The following is a 19,939-nucleotide window of genomic DNA, read 5'->3' as shown; positions in this document are numbered from 1 at the left end:
TTGTGTTTTTAATTGCTGGTCCTGCAAACAATTTGCTCGCGCTCTGTAGCCAGACCTACTAGCTCTCTGAACGCCCCCCCCCACATGCGCTTTCTTAGCTACTCAACAGCCGCTCAAAAGCGAGCGGCAGCACCTGCCGAGATCCAGCGACAGCTACGGGTGCTCAGCAGCACCTCTGCAAATCAGAGCCCGCCGGTCCCCAAATTTCCTGCCAGGGAGGGACAAGGGGGGGGGCCGCTAGGAGCTCCGCGCTCCCGCCCCGAGCCCGGCCTGACCCTCCTGCGCCCCGGCAGCGGCGTCCTGTTCACCGCGCGCGCGTTCCCGACGACTGACCCCCAGGGCCGGGGCCGGGCCGGGGCCAGGGCATCGGGAAGGCCCGGCCAGGAGCGAACTCCCCTCTCGCACCCAGGGGGCGCTCGCGCAAGCCCCCTCCCCCCTTGCCTCTAACGAACGGCCTCCCTGAACGCACCCACGGGGAACCTATCCGCGCGCTCCTTACGCCACGCTGGCCAATCCCCGGGCAGGGTCTCGCCCCACCGCGCTCTGACCCGCCCGGCTAGCCAATCCCCTCGCAGCTCACCCATCCCGCGGGCCAATCACGGAGCGGAGCGGCTGTCCGCCCTTTCCCGCCCCTTCCCGCCCCCCGTGACGGAGCGGCACTCTAGGGCCGGGGCCGGGAGTGGGGCGGCGCAGAGCGGCTGCCGCTGCGGAGCGAGCTGGCCCCTGGCGCTGTCGGCCGCGGTCCCCGGAGCAGCCCGCGCGGCCCCGCCCGCCCCGAGCCATGTTGCTGCTGCTGGCGGCCGCCTGCGTCGTGGCCTTCGTGCTGCTGCTCTACATGGTGTCGCCGCTCATCAGCCCCAAGCCCCTCAAACTGCCCGGCGCCCACGTCGTGGTGAGTGTGGGGGCGCTTCTTCGCCCGCCCCTCCGGCCCCAACGCCCTGCGGGTGGGCGGCCCCGGGGCCAGGCTGGTGTCGGGGCGAAGGTGCCGCCTTGCCCTGGTTTCCCGGCTGGGGATTGGGGGGGACTGAGGGTGACTCGAGATGGCTGGGGACCCCGCGAGGACATCGCTGTGTGTATGGCTGTGTGCTCACTGTACACGGCGGGTGGGGTGCGTGCAGGGGAGTGTGTGTGGACGCATTGGTACGTGAGGTGGGGATGTAGTGCGCCTGTGTCTGTGTGTAGACACATCTATACACAGAGTGGGGGTGCAGCGGGGTGTGTGTGTATACTATGCATGCCTGTATATACACTTATAGTATATGGATGGAGTGTATGGGGTGTGTATAAATAGGTTGTGTGTATGTATATATCCAAATGCATATTGTATGGAAGCAGTGGGGTGTATATAGGTGTGTGTATAGATACATTGTGTATGTGTGTGTGTGTATCCACACACTATGTGCATTTATATATGCATGTGTGGGGTGTGTGTGTATATGTGTGTGTGTGTGTGTGTGTATATATATATATATATATATATATATATATGCGCACATAGTGTGTGGATTGGGTGTATAACATACACACACACACACATGTGCATATAGCGTGAGGTATGTGTGTGTGTATGTATATGTATTGTTTGCTCTAAAAGCAGCGAGCTTCCTTGACCCCTGCTTGGGCCCCTCCCCCCACAAGAAGACCTAGCAAAAGAAGTTTGTGTCAGCCTCTGCCCCTGGACTAAGTGGGATTGGAGGATCAGTTTAAAAACCACTCCTGTGGTACAACAAGATGGTGGCGATGGTGATAACTGATTGCCCTGTTCACCAACATTCAGACATAATGTAACTTAAGTGGTGAGGAAGGGACATCACATTTCTAAACCCAGGGGATTTATATTTTTGTCCTCACTGTAGTAGCTGAGCACCTACCTATAGGTAGTTCTTAACTGTGGAGTCACTATCAGTGCCCTACATGTTTAAGATAGCATTGTGTGCACTGGGAATGTCTAAGCAATGAGAAATATGCTCTGTCTCTTTCTCTAGGGAACCATTGCATATCTCAGCTGGCAAAAGACATGCATCTGAATCACTGGGAATTCACTGCTTTCAGTATTTTATATTGTCAGATTGAATGTATTAGTCTTTAATGACACTTATAACCCTAGATTTACTGGATACTTCATATTTATTGTTTCCAGTAGCATCTGCAGTGTGGTACAGGTTTTATAAACACAAAAGAATTGGTAGTCTAAGGCTTACTTTCTTCAAGGTAATTCAGAGCGTGGTGGAAAATGGGGACAATATACAAATAAAGTGGTCAGGTGGCATGTCCTTTTTTCAAATTTAAAAATACTCCTCATCTCCATAAGAAGCTTATTGGTTGCCTGTTGGTATCATGGTTTTTAGAAGGTGTGAGGCGGGCATAGTGAAAGTGTATGTGCAGATAAATAGGGAATGAGGAAAAAAGATGGGCCTTTAAGGCAGGGACAAAAAGCCACACGTAATTAAACTATAAGCACCCCATATGCATTTAAAGCAACATTTGCCAGAGCATCCATGACTCCATAGATTTCTATGACAGTTGTGGGTGCTCTGCATTTCTTGAGGTCAGTCCTCTAAATACAAGTGGACCACCAGCACTGGGGGTTAATTTGTGTTGCACCTGTAAGAGGCACAAAATAGAACTCACAGGCCTAGGAGCTACCTTTGCATCTGCCCAAACTGGGCTATTCTGCAAACTTCAGTGGCCACCAGCATAACCTAGACAGCTCTGGAGACCTGCGTAAGTTACAGTAGCATCCCCAATATGGTGGGCTACAGTGTTACCTGGAATCTTCTCAGCACTGTGGCCCAGACCCACCCCCTGTCTTGGAAAAGCCCGTGTGTGCTAGGGCTTACAATAAGGTCATCCAAAGGCAAACTTTGCAGCTATTTCCACAGTGCTAGTACCAGGGAAAATTCTCCACCAGGTACAATCAGGGGTTTTAGGGCCCTTTATGCATCTCTGTCCCTCTCACATAGCGTAAAGGGGCTAGAACAAGGGTGAGGATCTTGCCCTATTACTGTACTTGTGGTGTTTGACCTGCATATAACGTTGAACAGGCAACCAGGGTGCTCTTAGTATTGTGAATTTTATAAAGCCACTTATCATTTTGTATTGCCATTTCTCATACATACAGCACCTACATCCTTAGGTCTATCTGTTGCTGTCAACATATTTACCTTTTCTAAAAACTACTCTGATGGCTCAGAATTCTTAAATGGGAAAAATCAAGGCCTTTTTAGAAAGAAAAAGCCCCACAAACTTTAAGCGATCCCATTTTACAGTTTTCTTCAACATGAATTTAGTCACACTCATTCTCAAAACATTACTGTTTGGGATGACTAACTGAAATTTACAGCAAACCTTTCTAAGGTAGCTCAGTTTTTAGGCATTTTAACTTTGATAATAGCCATTTAAATTTCACAAGTTTAGATTTCAGTGTTTACCTACTATGTGCTACATTAGGTAAAAAACCTTAGGTGATTGTGCCAAAAGGAGGAGGTTTTGGGGATCCTGTTTATATTACCATCCCCATTCAGAGAGCATTAGAGTTTATGTACTCTGTTATTACGGGAATTATATGACAAAAAGAGTTCAGAAGATGTAATTGCATAATTAAAAATTCATTATTGAAGGAGAACATTTGCTCTAGTGTGGTTTTTATGGGTTCTAAAAACTGTTCATGTAATATTTTTTTTTACACGGTGTTCCATCACATAAAGTATTATTTTAACAGATACATTTGTAGACCTACCTGTGTTCAGGAAAATTTTTAGTTTAATGTTTTCATATAGAAACCTTTGGCTGTTCTGAACTGAGCATAGCTTTTAAATGTATAAAGTTGTTTGGGAATGCTGGTAATCCTGTAGCACTTAAATGCAATTTAATTTCAGTCATGTAAACTGTGCATTAATAGATCCATACCAGAGTTTCCTGTTTTCATATTTCACAGAGAAGTAAGGAATACTGTTGCAAATTAGACATTTTCAGATGTCTTTTAAATAAATTATCACCATTTGACAATAAATACAATTATTGTTTAGAATATCTCTCAGTAGATAAAACAGTTTTATTCTGGAGCATATTCAGAGGCTCTCTTTTTCCTGGTGGCACACACAGGAGCTGGTCCAAGAGGTAACTATAGCAGGACCGCTTGGAAATAGTGACCATAATACAATAGCATTCAACATCCCTGTGGTAGGAAGAACATCCCAACTGCCCAACACTGTGGCCTTTAATTTCAAAAGGGGGAACTATACAAAAATGAGGGGGTTAGTTAGACAAAAGTTAAAAGGTACATTGACTAAAGTGAAATCCCTGCAAGTTGCGTGGGCGCTTTTTAAAGACACCATAATAGAGGCCCAACTTCAATGTATACCCCAAATTAAGAAAAACTGTAAAAGAACTAAAAAAGAGCCACCGTGGCTTAACCACCATGTAAAAGAAGCAGTGAAAGATAAAAAGACTTCCTTTAAAAAGTGGAAGTCAAATCCTAGTGAGGCAAATAGAAAGGAGCACAAACGCTGCCAACTTAAGTGCAAGAGTGTAATAAGAAAAGCCAAAGAGGAGTTTGAAGAACGGCTAGCCAAAAACTCCAAAGGTAATAACAAAATGTTTTTTAAGTACATCAGAAGCAGGAAGCCTGCTAAACAACCAGTGGGGCCCCTTGACGATGAAAATACAAAAGGAGCGCTTAAAGATGATAAAGTCATTGCGGAGAAACTAAATGGATTCTTTGCCTCAGTCTTCACGGCTGAGGATGTTAGGAGATTCCCAAACCTGAGCTGGCTTTTGTAGGTGACAAATCTGAGGAACTGTCACAGATTGAAGTGTCACTAGAGGAGGTTTTGGAATTAATTGATAAACTCAACATTAACAAGTCACGGGACCAGATGGCATTCACCCAAGAGTTCTGAAAGAACTCAAATGTGAAGTTATGAACTATTAACTAAGGTTTGTAACCTGTCCTTTAAATCGGCTTCGGTACCCAATGACTGGAAGTTAGCTAATGTAACGCCAATATTTAAAAAGGGCTCTAGGGGTGATCCCGGCAATTACAGACCGGTAAGTCTAACGTCGGTACCGGGCAAATTAGTTGAAACAATAGTAAAGAATAAAATTGTCAGACACATAGAAAAACATAAACTCTTGAGCAATAGTCAACATGGTTTCTGTAAAGGGAAATCGTGTCTTACTAATCTATTAGAGTTCTTTGAAGGGGTCAACAAACATGTGGACAAGGGGGACATAGTGTACTTAGATTTCCAGAAAGCCTTTGACAAGGTCCCTCACCAAAGGCTCTTACGTAAATTAAGCTGTCATGGGATAAAAGGAAAGGTCCTTTCATGGATTGAGAACTGGTTAAAGGACAGGGAACAAAGGGTAGGAATTAATGGTAAATTTTCAGAATGGAGAGGGGTAACTAGTGGTGTTCCCCAAGGGTCAGTCCTCGGACCAATCCTATTCAATTTATTCATAAATGATCTGGAGAAAGGGGTAAACAGTGAGGTGGCAAAGTTTGCAGATGATACTAAACTACTCAAGATAGTTAAGACCAAAGCAGATTGTGAAGAACTTCAAAAAGATCTCACAAAACTAAGTGATTGGGCAACAAAATGGCAAATGAAATTTAATGTGGATAAATGTAAAGTAATGCACATTGGAAAAAATAACCCCAACTATACATACAACATGATGGGGGCTAATTTAGCTACAACGAGTCAGGAAAAAGATCTTGGAGTTATCGTGGATAGTTCTCTGAAGATGTCCACGCAGTGTGCAGAGGCGGTCAAAAAGCAAACAGGATGTTAGGAATCATTAAAAAGGGGATAGAGAATAAGACTGAGAATATATTATTGCCCTTATATAAATCCATGGTACGCCCGCATCTCGAATACTGTGTACAGATGTGGTCTCCTCACCTCAAAAAAGATATTCTAGCACTAGAAAAGGTTCAGAAAAGAGCAACTAAAATGATTAGGGGTTTAGAGAAGGTCCCATATGAGGAAAGATTAAAGAGGCTAGGACTCTTCAGTTTGGAAAAGAGAAGACTAAGGGGGGACATGATAGAGGTATATAAAATCATGAGTGATGTTGAGAAAGTGGATAAGGAAAAGTTATTTACTTATTCACATAATACAAGAACTAGGGGTCACCAAATGAAATTAGTAGGCAGCAGGTTTAAAACAAATAAAAGGAAGTTCTTCTTCACGCAGCGCACAGTCAACTTGTGGAACTCCTTACCTGAGGAGGTTGTGAAGGCTAGGACTATAACAATGTTTAAAAGGGGACTGGATAAATTCATGGTGGCTAAGTCCATAAATGGCTATTAGCCAGGATGGGTAAGAATGGTGTCCCTAGCCTCTGTTCGTCAGAGGATGGAGATGGATGGCAGGAGAGAGATCATTTGATCATTGCCTGTTAGGTTCACTCCCTCAGGGGCACCTGGCATTGGCCACTGTCGGTAGACAGATACTGGGCTAGATGGACCTTTGGTCTGACCCGGTACGGCCTTTCTTATGTTCTTAAAATATCTCGGGTATTACCTTACAGGAAGGACCTTGTAGGACTTGATGAAACTTTGAATAATATTTAGCCTAGTGGTTCTTTCTTTATTTTTTTTCAAACCAAGTAACAGAGATTGCTTCACACCCCTTCCTACTCCACTCCCTCCCCAAAATAAAGCCACCACAACACCAGTCTTGTGAAATATCATGTCCAGTACATTTAGTTGTATGACTTGCATCTAGATAATTAGCACTTTTTTGGCCATGGCCATCTTTGTGTGCAAATTTAAGTGTCATAAAAGAGTCAGAGCTGGGAACAGAACCCAGGAATTCTTACTCTTAATTCCCTCCTGCTTCTGGGGATGGAACACAAGTTAAGGATAGCCTTTTTATAGAATCATGGAATTATACGTAGTGGTAGAGACAGGTGTGGAGGCAGCATGGTTTAGTGGAGAGAGCACTGGATTGGGGATCAGGAGACCTAGTAGGTCTGCTGCTTTTGCTGACTCAGCTCTGCCTCAGTTTTGGAAAATGTGTTGCTATTGAATGCAAGAAATGAGAACTTTTTATTTGTATGTTTACTAACTAAATTATGTCTTAAATTGTTTAAAATAGAGGTGTATTTTAAAATAGGGATGTGATCTCCCCATCTATAATATGGAGAATACCACCTCTTTCTCTTTGAAGTGTTTTGAGATCTCTGGATGAAAAGAATGATATAAGGGCCAGTTTTAATAATACTTAATTTTAAGTCTTTTTGAAGAGGAGTGTGATGGGGAAATGGTTTCTGCTTTAATTGTTAAAACAATCCCAAAGACATTTTCCATAGTCCCCAAAAAGTAACTGATTCTAGCTATTTCGAAATGTCAAGTTTTTGTTAATTATATTGCCCAGTTGCGGGATTGAAAAGTTAAATAATATAGACATGGGAAGAGCTGAATTTTACTCAGTTTTACAGCTTATCGGTTTTCTTGTTTTACAGTGGGAGGAAAATTTGGGCAAAACACTAATTTAAAAAAAATGTGTAAAATACCCAAATGATCCTGACGTTAATTTTCAATATATCTGACCAATAAGAACAGCCAGACATATTTTACAATTTGCATTGAATAGACTGAATTTTAGAAATAGTAAATACAAAAGAGAAATACCCAATGGCTATACTCAAACAATTAGGCAGTTCAACTAAATTATAAAATTAACAGCGAAGAAGGTATATACACTTGAACTTTGGCTTTTTGTCAAGATGACATCTTCACTGAGCGAAGTTGAACTATGTTCTTTGTTGCACAACTGATTTCTATTGCTACTTCATATATACAGCGTTGGATTTGATCCAATAGTTAGTTAATAGTAATAGATTAAAGGGCTGGCCAGCCAGCATTCATTCTGATTTAAAGTTTGCTATGAACTGTCTTGTCTCCTTAGCGAAACCTTTGTATCAGTTGTTTTACAGAGTTCAGTCTGTTACAACTGAGTTTGACCAATAAAATGCTTGTGCAGTAGATAAGAGACAAGCAAAAAATCAGGCCAGATGGAAGTGAGGTCTAGGGTCAGGGCCACCCAGAGAGGGGTGCAAATGGGGCAATTTGCCCCGTGAGCCGCTCCGGGTTTTCGGCGGTACTTCCACGGCGGGCCCTTCATCGCTCTGGGTCTTTGGCAGCGGGTCCTTCAGTGCAGCGGAAGACTCAGAGCGAGTAAAGGACCCACCGCTGAAGTGCTGCCAATGCCTCGGAGCACTGCCCAGTGAGTATAAGCGCTGCAAGCGGCGGGGAAAAAACAAACAAACAAACAAAGCTGCGATCAACAGCACTTAGACTGCTCTACCGCCGCTGCTTCATTCTTTGGCGGCAATTCGGCAGCGGGTCCTTCCTTCTGAGAGGGACCCGCCGCTGAATTGCCGCCGAAGGCCCAGCCCTGCCCCAGGCCCCCTGAATCCTCTGAGCGGCCCTGTCTAGGGTAGCGACTAAAGGTATGTTCAGATTAATGGTTGAAGTAGGACATTGCATATTAGTATCAAATTGTATATACAACTAATACTGAACTAAAAAAGAAAATTTGGAAAAACTCCTTGATGTAAGAGAGCTCTGTTTGTTTTAGTTTTTTGTTTTGTGTTCTTTTTGGTTGGTTGTGTTTGTTTGTTTTTTTGCATACTCACTTTTCTACAATGTATCTTTGATAGGCTAATTGTCACCTTTGATATATTTCAGAGAATGATTAAGAACTCTGAGAATGCAATTATGATTTGTAGGGCTGGGGAGATGAAAATAATGGATTGTTAGTAAAGCTGCTGTTCAAAGTAATAATTAAATTACCTAAATGATGTATCTTTTTTTAGGTAACTGGAGGTTCCAGTGGAATTGGAAAATGTGTTGCTATTGAATGCTATAAGCAGGGTGCATTTATAACTCTGATTGCAAGAAATGAGGTAACTTTTTATGTGTATGTTTACTAACTAAATAATGTGTTTAAGTGTTTAAAATAGAGGTCTAGTTTAAAATAGGGATGTGTTATAAAATAATATAGTTTAGCAGTAATTTTTCATACTGTGTTGCTGATGAATATTTTAATTGAAGTAAGTAAAATCCCATGAGTTTTTTTTTTCTCTGTCCAAGCAATGAGAGTGAGTCACTGGCTTGTTACTAAAACAGATTCTGAATGTGTCTTAGAAACGTTATTGACTGGAAAAATTTATATTTACATAGGCTGTTTCCTATAACTGTTGCTTTCAAGAACATGTAACTTTCCTCCCTGGTAGTTCTTCTTTCATTTGGAAAAGATTCTTCTGTCTCTGTTTCTTATGGAACACAATCCAACATTTCTGTTATCCTAGGTTGTTCTCCTTAGTAGGGCCCTGCCAAATTCATGGCCATGAAAAGTAGGTTACGGACTGTGAAATATGATCCGTTATGTAATTTTACACTTCGGGTGACCAGATGTTCCGATTTTATAGGGATGGTACTGATTTTTGGATCTCTTTCTTATATAGGCTCCTATTACCCCCCACCCTCTGTCCCGATTATTCACATTTGCTTTCTGGTCACCCTGTTTACACTATATTTTAAAAGTACCCTATGCTATTGGGTAAAAGTATACAAGAGTTGACAGCTTTTCTCAAAGCAGGGATCCTGACCTAAAAGGGGGTTGCAAGGCTATTGTAGGGGATCATGGTATTGCTTTCCTTCCTTCTGTGCTGTTGCTGGTGGCACTGCTGATTTCAGAGCTGGGCACCCGTCCAGCAGCCACTGCTCTCTAGCTACTCAGCTCTGAAGGCAGCGCAGACGTAAGAGTGGCAAAACTGTGATTCCCTACAATAGCCTTGTTGTTCCCTTTTGGGTCGGGACCCCCACTGTGAGAAACACTGAGTCTTAGGGGCTTTACATGTTTATATTTTGCTGTTTTCAAATGCATATTCATGTTTTGTTACGACACCATGAATTTTAAGATTTAAATATCTGAAACTGTGAAATTCAATATTTTTAAAATTCTATGGCTGTGAAATTTACAAAATGGACTGTGAATTTGGTAGTACCCTACTCATCAGTGATTGTATGGGCACAGCCTGGGAAATAGCATTTATTGTACTCACTCTAACAGTCCACAGCAGGAGTTGGCAACCTTTCAGAAGTGGTGTGCCGAATCTTTTTATTCACTCTAATTTAAGGTTTCACGTGCCAGTAATACATTTTAACATTTTTAGAAGGTCTCTTCCTATAAGTCTATAATATACAACTAAACTATTGTTGTATGTAAAGTAAATAAGGTTTTTAAAATGTTTAAGAAGTTTCATTTAAAATTAAAGTAAAATGCAGAGCCCCCAGACCGGTGGCTAGGACCCGGACAGTGGGAGTGCCACTGAAAACCAGCTCGTGTGCCGCCTTCAGCACCCGTGCCATAGGTTGCCTACCCCTGGTCTACAGACTCGGTTTGTATTAGTCTAAAAGATAGGACCTTCAGAGCATCATATAATATAGCAGTGAATCATACTACTATACTGTATCATACAATGCAGTTTTGTCTGTCCTATGCTGTTGCCTTTTAAATTCTTGTCAACAAGTGGTGGATTTGACAAATGAATACTTAGAATTCAGAGAACACTTTCTGTCAGGCCTCTAATAATTTAAAATTAAAAAAACCAATTTAAGCCTGAATTAATTAAATCTTTCCCTTGAATTGATTTATCTCTTGCTATTTGAGTTCATTTTTTTATTTAAAAAAAAAAAAGGTTTTAACCAAAAATAAAACTTTTTCAGAAAACATCTAGCTTTTTCAGTGGAAAAACTGAACTGAAAAACTTTCCAGGTTTCAGATTTTTGTCAGTAAATAAGGGCTGGGGAAATCAGGAAACATATAGCATACTTTGAAATTAAACATAAAAATAACTGGCATTTTTTCAGTTACCTCTAGTTATGATGTTTGGTAACTTACATGGCTGAAAATGTCTTTTGCATAATCTTGACCAGTCTGATAAATTTAAAATTACCTTCATACTGCCACACACACCCCACCCCAAAAAGTGAAATTTCAAATTTTCCTTATCTGTTCCGTGTTTTGGAATAAATGGTTGGTTTGTTATGCGGTTAGTCCAAGTGTTTAAATCATACTGAAGAACAATCATATAAACAAACAGTAACCTGTAAAGCAATAACGTACAAATTCCTAATCCCTTCATGTAATTAAATTAAATTAGGGCTGTCAGGCAATTAAACAGATTAATCGCACAATTAAACAATAATAGAATACCATTTATTTAAATACTTTTGGATGTTTTATATATTTTCAAATATATTGATTTCAATTGCAACACAATACAAAGTGTACAATGCTTACTTTATATTTATTTTTATTACAAATATTTGTACTGTAAAAAACAAGAAATAGTATTTTTCAATTCACCTAAGTACTGTAGTACAATCTTTGTCATGAAAGTTGAACTTGCAAATGTAGAATTACGTACAAGAACATAACCGAATTCAAAAATAAAATCATATAAAACTTTACAGCCTACAAGTCTATTTAGCCCTACATCTTGTTCAGCCAATCACTAAAACAAACAAGTTTGTTTACATTTATGGGAGAAAATGTTGCCCTCTTCTTGTTCAGTGTCACCTGAAAGCGAGAACAGGCACTTACATGGCATTGTTTTAGCTGGTGTTGCAAGATATTTACATGCCAGATGTGCTAAATATTCATAAGTCCCTTTATGCTTCAACCACCATTCCAGAGGACACGTGTCCATGTTGACGATGGGTTCTGCTCGATGATAATCTGAAGCAGTGTAGAATGAAGCATGTTGATTTTCATCATCCGAGTCAGATGCCACCAGCAGAAGGTTGATTTTCTTTTTTGGTGATTCAGGTTCTGTAGTTTCTGCATCAGAGTGTTGCTCTTTTAAGACTTCTGAAAGCATGCTCCACACCTCATCCCTCTCAGATTTGGGAAGGCACTTCAGATTATTAAACCTTGTGTCGAGTGCTGTAGCTCTCTTTAAAAATCTCACATTGGTATCTTCTTTGCGTTTTTGTCAGATCTTCAGCGAAAGTGGTCTTAAAATGAACAACATATGCTGAGTCATCATCCGAGACTACTATAACATGAAATATATGGCAGAATGCGGGTAAAACAGAACTGGAGATGTACAGCTCTCCCCCAAAGAGTTCAGTCAAAAATTTAATTGACGCATTATTCTTTTAACGAGCGTCATCAGCATAGAAGCATGTCCTCTGGAATGGTGGTCGAAGCATGAATGGACATACGAATGTTCAGCATATCTGGCACGTAAATATATTGCAATGCCAGCACAAAAGTGCCATACGAATGCCTGTTTTCACTTTCTGGTGACGTAAATAAGACGTGGGCAGTATTATCTCCCGTAAATGTAAACAAACTTGTTTGTCTTGGCGATTGGCTGAACAAGAAGTAGGGCTAAGTAGACTTGTATTGTTTTGTTTTTGAGTGCAGCTATGTAACAAAAAAACACATTTGTAAGTTGCACTTTCATGATAAAGCGATTGCACTAAAGTACTTGTATGAGGTGAATTGAAAAATATTTCTTTTGTTAATCATTTTTACAGTACAAATATTTGTAATAAAAATATAAAGTGAGCAATGTACACTTTGTATTGTGGTGTTGAAATCAATATATTGGAAAACTACAGAAAAACATTCAAAAATATTTAATAAATTTCAGTTGGTTTAACAGTCTAACAGTGCGATTAAAACTGCAATTAATCACGATTAATTTTTTTTAGTTAATCGCCTGAGTTAACTGTGATTAATTGACAGCCCTAAATTAAATAAATAACTGAAGTGTTCAGTCTCAGTCTTAACATTATCATTGTAGATGTTTTTTTTCTGATGTTAACCTCAGGAATAGGGGAAAGGAAAGTGTTTCAAAACTGCAGTTTGTTTTTTTAAAGATAATGAAAATAGCAATTTTGAGCCTTAGGCAAGATCTCATACATTTACCAAATGCAGGGCTGTTTTTACAGAATTAAAATACCAGTCGTTAGTGTGCTGAAACGTTTTTAGCTTCAGTGAAATACCAGAAAGGAATTCTCATGATTGCAGTGCCTTAATCGTGCTTTATATTCATTTTAGAGCAAGCTGTTGCAGACAAAGAAAGAAATTGAAAAATATTCTGTTAACGATAAACAGGTAAGATCATTGCCTCCAGTGCGTACTGAATACCAAGCGGTTGTGCTACATAACAGTAAAAAAGAAAGGGGGGGGAGCTCCCCCTCCCAACCCCACTAGGTGGTTTCACTAGTCTCACTTATATTAAAAATAATGCTTGTGTCCTGAAATATTGAAGTTTGAAATATAATATTTGATACATTTTAACTTGAAAGGCATTTTACCTGTCTAGATGCAAATACAAGGTTCAGATTTCTCTACTGCTGTTGATATTGCTAACATCATATTTTGCCTGGCCCGTTTCAAATTGTGCGATCAATATCGACAGAGTTTAGAATCGCTGGTCATAAAGCAGGATCTGATGTATCCATTTGTGGTGTGCAATTTTTCTCTCTGCTGTTTCTGTCGTCATGTAAGTCTGATTCTTCTTTATCATTTCTCTCCTTTTCATGTGAGCCACATTCTTCTTCTTTTTCACTCTCCTTTACACCACCAGGAAAACTGGATGATTCTCCATCAGTTTCCTCACATTTTCATTCCTTATCTTCAGGTAAATCTGCTAATTCCTTAATAATGGGACTTCATCATTTACTCTTCATGCCTCAATTTCTTCTGCACTGAGACAATCACTACTGCCTAAAACCCCTTCTATGTTCTGTTTCAGATATTTTCCCATCAAATTTGTCCCTTGCTGCACACTAGATTGTAATTGAGCTTTTTGCTTCCTATACTGAGCTCCTGAAGGCTTCTGAAGGGGAAAACAGACAGTATTAGGGAGAGCAAAAGTCTATGTTCCTCAGTCTTAGAAAGTCATCAAACGTGACGTGTTAAGCATGGCAAAAGAAGTAACAGTATTTCTTTTATCTATCGAACCCCTATCTACATAACAATATATCTCTGGCATCTGATTAAATGTATCCTTTATTGGTCACAACTTACATTCTTCAAGTCTTAAAATACAAGTAGACTTTCACAATTACACAACAAAACAAGGTTCACAATATTGCAGCCGGGCTCTAACTTCACTTCAGTTCGTTCTTATATCTCACTGACTGACTGGCGACCCCCTGCCCCTTTATATACCCACAAGGGCATGGGTGACAGCATTCTTGGAGGTTTGTAGTTTTCAATTCTATGAGATTCTACAAAGGTCCCAAACATTCTAGGAGGTTAGTGGAAAAATGACTCCACATATGGAATACCTGAAATGTTTTACTTCAAACATTCTATTTTTTCTTGTCTCAAATAGCACCAAGCTCGGCACTCCAGCCAGTCGCCTGGGTCGCCTGCCCCTAAATCTGGCCCTGATCATAATGCGTATGTGCAAGAGGGCTGAATTAAGGTTGTACAGATTGACTGGTCCTGCAGTTGCATTCAGCTATTTACAAGTCGTTGTCTTTTTACAATTGCTTTTTTTCTTAAATTCGTATAAAAAAAGCATAAAATTGAATTAACAGCTGTAAGAAAGCAAGATGGTGTAGAGCACAATAGTCCAAAGTCTTTCTTACTAATTTTTGGGTGGGCCTGCAAATAAATATTCAACCTCTTTTTTTTATCCTCCCTAATATTATAACCAGTTTTTGTCCACCATGATCACACCACAAGGCCGGGTTTAGCAATACAACTTTTTGGGATGCATTTCAAACATAGTTAACTCACTTCATATAAAAAGTGTACTTGTGTATGTATCTTTATGTCCTCCTAAGAGCCTCTTGCAGCAGAAGTGGAGACTTGTTTGTGTGGGGGTAATTGCTAAAATTAAAAATTAAAGTGTAATAATTGCTAAAATTTCAAAAAAATCTTTCAGGAGACACTTGTCCACATAAGTGTGGGGGCTTCTTACGGGGTATGGCACATTTTGTATGCAAACTGGTCAATTTTAGCACATATTTGGTGTTTTACAAACATAAACTGGCTCATTACCCAAGTCTTTGAGATAGTTAAGTATTATCCCCATTTTACAGATACAATTGTACTTTGTACCTTAGTTTCTGTAAGTGTTCTGTAACCACATAATCCATTCATCTGACTCATTTGTAAGAAACAGTACTTGTCAAGACAGTGCCTTTTTTCCACAATGCACCTGTTTGTCACTCTTGTTTTTGTGTGCGCACCTATCATCCCACCTAACTCTGTAGCAGTGCTTTCTGGGGCTATCTGGGCATGTATTGTGTACTGCCTCACTAGGAAATAGAATGCACAGATGGGAAGTGTATAGTACCAACAGCAACTTGTGGTGCAGTGTGTCTCAGATGTCCTGCTGCACAGAATGCTGGGAGGAAAGACAATCCAACCTTACACACAGGAATGATTAGCAGGTTCTGTTTGCACAGAAAAATTAAACATTGCAATCTGGCCACAGGAAGACAAGCGCATGCAATCTATACTGCTGGCCAACTGGACGCATGGTTAGCTTCCACAATTATGGTATGTTAACTTTGTGTGTCTGCATACATCATAACTAGACCAAGCCATGATGTTAACTTGTTGAAAACCGTTTAAAAACTCCTGGAGAGAGTTTGAGAGAGACCATTGGGTGACAATGAAAGCCACAGAGGGGGCCAGCATCAGAACTAGAATGCGGAAGTCCCTACTTGCAGTCCCATCCTTAAAATGCGAGAGGCAGAATGGTCTCAAGTTGTTGAACTAGAATGTCACTGGCAGTTCAGCAAAGGAGCTAGCGTTGCTGTAAGAAGCAGGCTGAGATTAAATTTCTGGTGGCTCTAGTGCTACAATTGGGAGCCTAAACAGCACTGCTGCCCTTCAACCAAGAGTTGCTCCCAAAATTGAAGACCTTCAACAACCCAGTGCCTACAAGGTGGAATGGAGGACCATGAAATACCAATTTTCCTGAGAGTTACTGGTTGACTAACTTTCAACCATAGCAATTGGTTTCTATCAATTTTATGTATTTACTGCTCTTTGCAAAAAAAAAAAAATCCTGACCCATGATTCTTATTTACATTTCTCAGTCTCCCAGATTAAGGTTGTGGACTTCATGGACCCCAAAGAAAAGTGCTAGCAAGGGTTATACAAATATAAAATTACATTATCAAATGCTGTTTCACACACCTTTCTATGGAGAACTGAGAAATTTATGTTGTTTTTTTATGAAAAACGGGTTTGATGTTGTTTCTCCTCTGACCTTGTAATGTTACCTGCTAAACTGAGCAGGGGTATACTTATGTCCTGGAACAGGACAACTAATGGATTTGCTGGGGGTAGTGAGGAATAGAGTCACCAAAAATGTGAATAAACAATCAGGAACTTACAAATATTGTGGGGGGGAGGGGTGGTGAATTGCTACCCAAGTAATAAATCTTCAGAGGTATCACTCCCTGGTGGAAGTTGTGTAGTTTTGACCAGGTTCAAGAGGTCCAGCAAACAAAGAACTAAGAACTTATGTAAAGTGACCAACTTGATGTAGGCTACGTTTACGCTACAAGCTAGTGATGTGATTTCCCTGGTTGTGTATGTGTACTTGCACTAGCTCTGATTGAGCTAATATGAGTAGAAATAAGTGTAGTCGTGGTAGCACAGGTAGCAGCAGCAGCAGAGGCATGGCCAAGCCTGGTTCAAGGCTGGTTTGTACTCGGCCACTATCTGTGCTATCACAGCCACGCTGCTATGTATCATCAAGCTGGTATGCGTGTGTGCATGAGGAGGAAAATCACACTTCTAGCTTGTAGTTTATACATAGCTATAGAAGAAGGGTCACAGACGCTGAAATGACACTGACCCAGAGGGACAGATGCTCCAGAAAGGGTTTTGAAGGGCTTTGAAATCTACCAGGGTCTCCATATGTAAGATGGTGACGCCTGGTAAGACAGGCATGCATATAAGCTGTTTGTTGTCTTTCAAGATATGTTTTCTCTGTAACACTTCCCTTCTAAATAAATACTTTGCTTTATGAAGGTTGGTTGGTTATTGGTTAAACCTGTTGTTGCCCCTACAGAAAACAGGATGACAGGTGCTGAAATAAACTCAGACTTGCAAAGGTGATCAAAGTGAGCTGCAGGAGGAAATTGCACCTAAATCCCTAATCTGCAGGGAGAGAAACAGGTTCCCTTCCCAAGAAAGGCGATAGCTAGAGGCCTGAGAGAAGTGCCCTCAAGGAGGCCACATGTGGCAAATATTTATGATGTGACAGTGTCTCAACTGTGTATGATTAACGAATTACTCATTGAAATGCTTTCCATGGAATCTGTTCCTGAAACTGCCCCAATTAAGACATGTATGTCACCATACAGTTTAAAAAAAACCAAAACTTGTTCTACAAGCTTAATATCCTGTTGATAAAACAACCTGTGGAAAAGAAAAGCATAGTTTCTAACATACAGAGACTGCATCATTAGCATGGAATTAAGTAAAACAATGCTGTTTTACTCTTTTGCTTTATATTGCATTTTTAAAATAGGTGTTAATCCTGAATTTCCAAAGAGCTCCACAGAACAAGCCAAGCACTTTTGTGACTTGCAAAAACTACTTGTTAAGTTTGCCTGCAATTTTTAATGTCAGTGAGCCATATTGATATCTGACCATCAATATTGACAAATGCTACAATTGAATTACAGGGTTTGACACTATTAAACTTGATTGCTCTCTCTTAACTGGTTAACTTATAAGTGAATTTTCTCAGCTTAAATGATTAGACCTATAGTGTTGTTTTTAAGTAAAATTGAGATGTTAATACCCTGCACTTCAGTAACTTCTTATTGACTTCTCGAAAGCCGTATTTTGATTTGCAGAAAAACATTTGACTTTTATAGCATTTTAAAGAGATAGGACTCTATTCTGTTTGTTCCATCATTGAACCTTTCATTCCTTTTTTCTTCATTAGGTTGTGCTTTGTATATCTGTTGATGTGTCTAAAGACTATGGACATGTGGAGAATGTCCTTAAACAAGTAAGAAAATAATTAATTTTCTATTTTTTGGAATTTTTTCCTTGTATGCTACATATTTATAGTAAATATATTTTCTTTTCATGATTTTGAACATTTAAGTTCCTGCAATGTACAAAAAATATTTTCACTGTTACCAGTATGCATACTAACTTTTGTATAGGCTCAAGAGAAGTTGGGTCCAGTTGACATGCTTATAAACTGTGCTGGAACATCAATTACAGGAAAATTTGAGGATCTTGAAGTGAGCTGTTTTGAAGTGAGTAGGCATTTTTTTCCCCCTCTTTAAAAGATAATTGGGCATAATTTTGAAAGATTAGCTAATCCAAGATTTATATCAAGTAAACTGTCTATTCCGAGGTCCTGGAAGCTGAAAATAAAATATATGTACTGAAGTCACAATTTGAAACTTTGAATGCTGTGACAGTTTTTTCTTTTTTATATATAGATATAGAGGAGACAAGTGGACACTTAGTGTGTGGTATTTTAAGTATCTTCCTCCCCAAAAAAATGAAAACATGCTTTTTTTTTTTTTTAAAAAGGACAATCCCAGTGAACTCCATAAAGAGTCTGAAAATTGAAGATCATTAGCTCTAAACAAGAAACCGCTATGTTTTGTGAATGAAATAATTACAAGCAAATTCTTCACTTGACAAAAGAAATTTAAGGGATTTGAGAAATTTAGGACCGATTTTATAAAGGCAGTTTATCAGTACACCTCTACCCCGATATAACGCGGTCCTCGGGAGACAAAAAAATCTCACCGTGATAGGTGAGACTGCGTTATATCAATCTTGCTTCCCCCCCTTCCTTGTTCCCTGACTACTCCGACCCCTAGCCAACCCTTCCTGCCCCCTGACGGGCACTCACCGGCGGCAGCAGCAGGAAGCGGAGCAGCCCGGCCCAGTCCACTCCACCCTGCCAGCTCCCAGCCATGGCACTCCTCTTCCTGCCATCGGTGAGTGCAGAGAGGTTGGGGAAAGGATGTCCCCCTGCACTCACCTGTGGTGGGAAGCGGAGTGACACGGCTCCAGCCTGCTCTGCTTTCCTTGCCCCGCCCCCCAGCGACACAGCTGGGGCCGGCTGGGGAAAGGTCCTGCATTCATCTGCAGGGGGAAGTGGAGCGCCACGGCTGGGAGCTGGCAGAGTGGAGCTGGCTGGGGCTGGGCTGCTCCGCTTCCTGCCACTGGTGAGTGCGGGGAGGTTGGGGAAAGGATGCCCTCCGCACTCACTGGTGGCAGGAAGCCCCAACTCGCTCCACTCTGCCACTTCCCAGGAGCGGTGTTCCACTTCCCATTGCAGGTGAGTGCAGGAAGGTTGGGGAAAGGATGCCCCCTGTACTCTCCTGTGGTGGTAAGCGGAGCACTGTGGCTGGGAGCTGGCGGAGGGGAACGGGCTGGGGCCGGGCTGCTCCGCTTCTGCCACTGCTGGTGAGTGCGGGGGGGAATCCCTTCCCCCAAACCCCACCCCTGAGCGACACGGCTGGGGCAGGGGCGAGGGAAGCAGAGCAGGCTGCTCCTGGCCCCTACTAATCCCCTGGGCCACTCTGGGACTGCGGGGCCCCCAAAAGTGCCCTCCCACAGCTCCTGCCCCCCAGACCCTGGGGAGGGTGGGGGGGTCCCTGACCTTTCCCGAGACCCTCTGTCCCTTATCAAACCTCTCAGCCCTGGCCTGGCCCGACACCCTTAACACGCTGCTCAGAGAAGCATGTCAGAGCTTTAACGTGTTGTATGCGAAGGCACATTCTATCAGGTCGCATTGTATCTGGGTAGAGGTGTATATCAGTCATTGTTTGGGTATATAGTATCACTTAGTACCAAGAGGATACTATTAACTATTCTGTTCAGCTTGACAGTTTTGGGCTTGTCTGCATGGTGCATTACTCTGCACTAGAGAGGTGTAAATTATA

The 19,939-nt window shown here is 41.3% G+C and overlaps 1 protein-coding gene across 1 annotated transcript in view; it reads left to right on the top strand.

Moving 5' to 3' along the window:
- The first annotated feature begins 652 nt into the window (after positions 1–652).
- Positions 653–19,939, top strand: part of KDSR (3-ketodihydrosphingosine reductase) — a 45,487-nt gene continuing 26,200 nt past the window's right edge. Inside the window, exons 1-5 of the mRNA XM_039525431.1 lie at positions 653–892; positions 8,830–8,919; positions 13,092–13,148; positions 17,968–18,033; positions 18,194–18,289. Of these exons, the coding sequence (XP_039381365.1) occupies positions 782–892; positions 8,830–8,919; positions 13,092–13,148; positions 17,968–18,033; positions 18,194–18,289 (420 nt within the window). The 5' untranslated portion in view covers positions 653–781. The remainder of the gene's footprint in view (positions 893–8,829; positions 8,920–13,091; positions 13,149–17,967; positions 18,034–18,193; positions 18,290–19,939) is intronic.

This window comes from Mauremys reevesii, linkage group 2 (genome assembly GCF_016161935.1).
Source record: "Mauremys reevesii isolate NIE-2019 linkage group 2, ASM1616193v1, whole genome shotgun sequence".
Classification (NCBI taxonomy): domain Eukaryota; kingdom Metazoa; phylum Chordata; order Testudines; family Geoemydidae; genus Mauremys; species Mauremys reevesii.
Note: the sequence above shows the minus strand (reverse complement) of the source record. Positions and strands in the feature narration are given on the sequence as shown.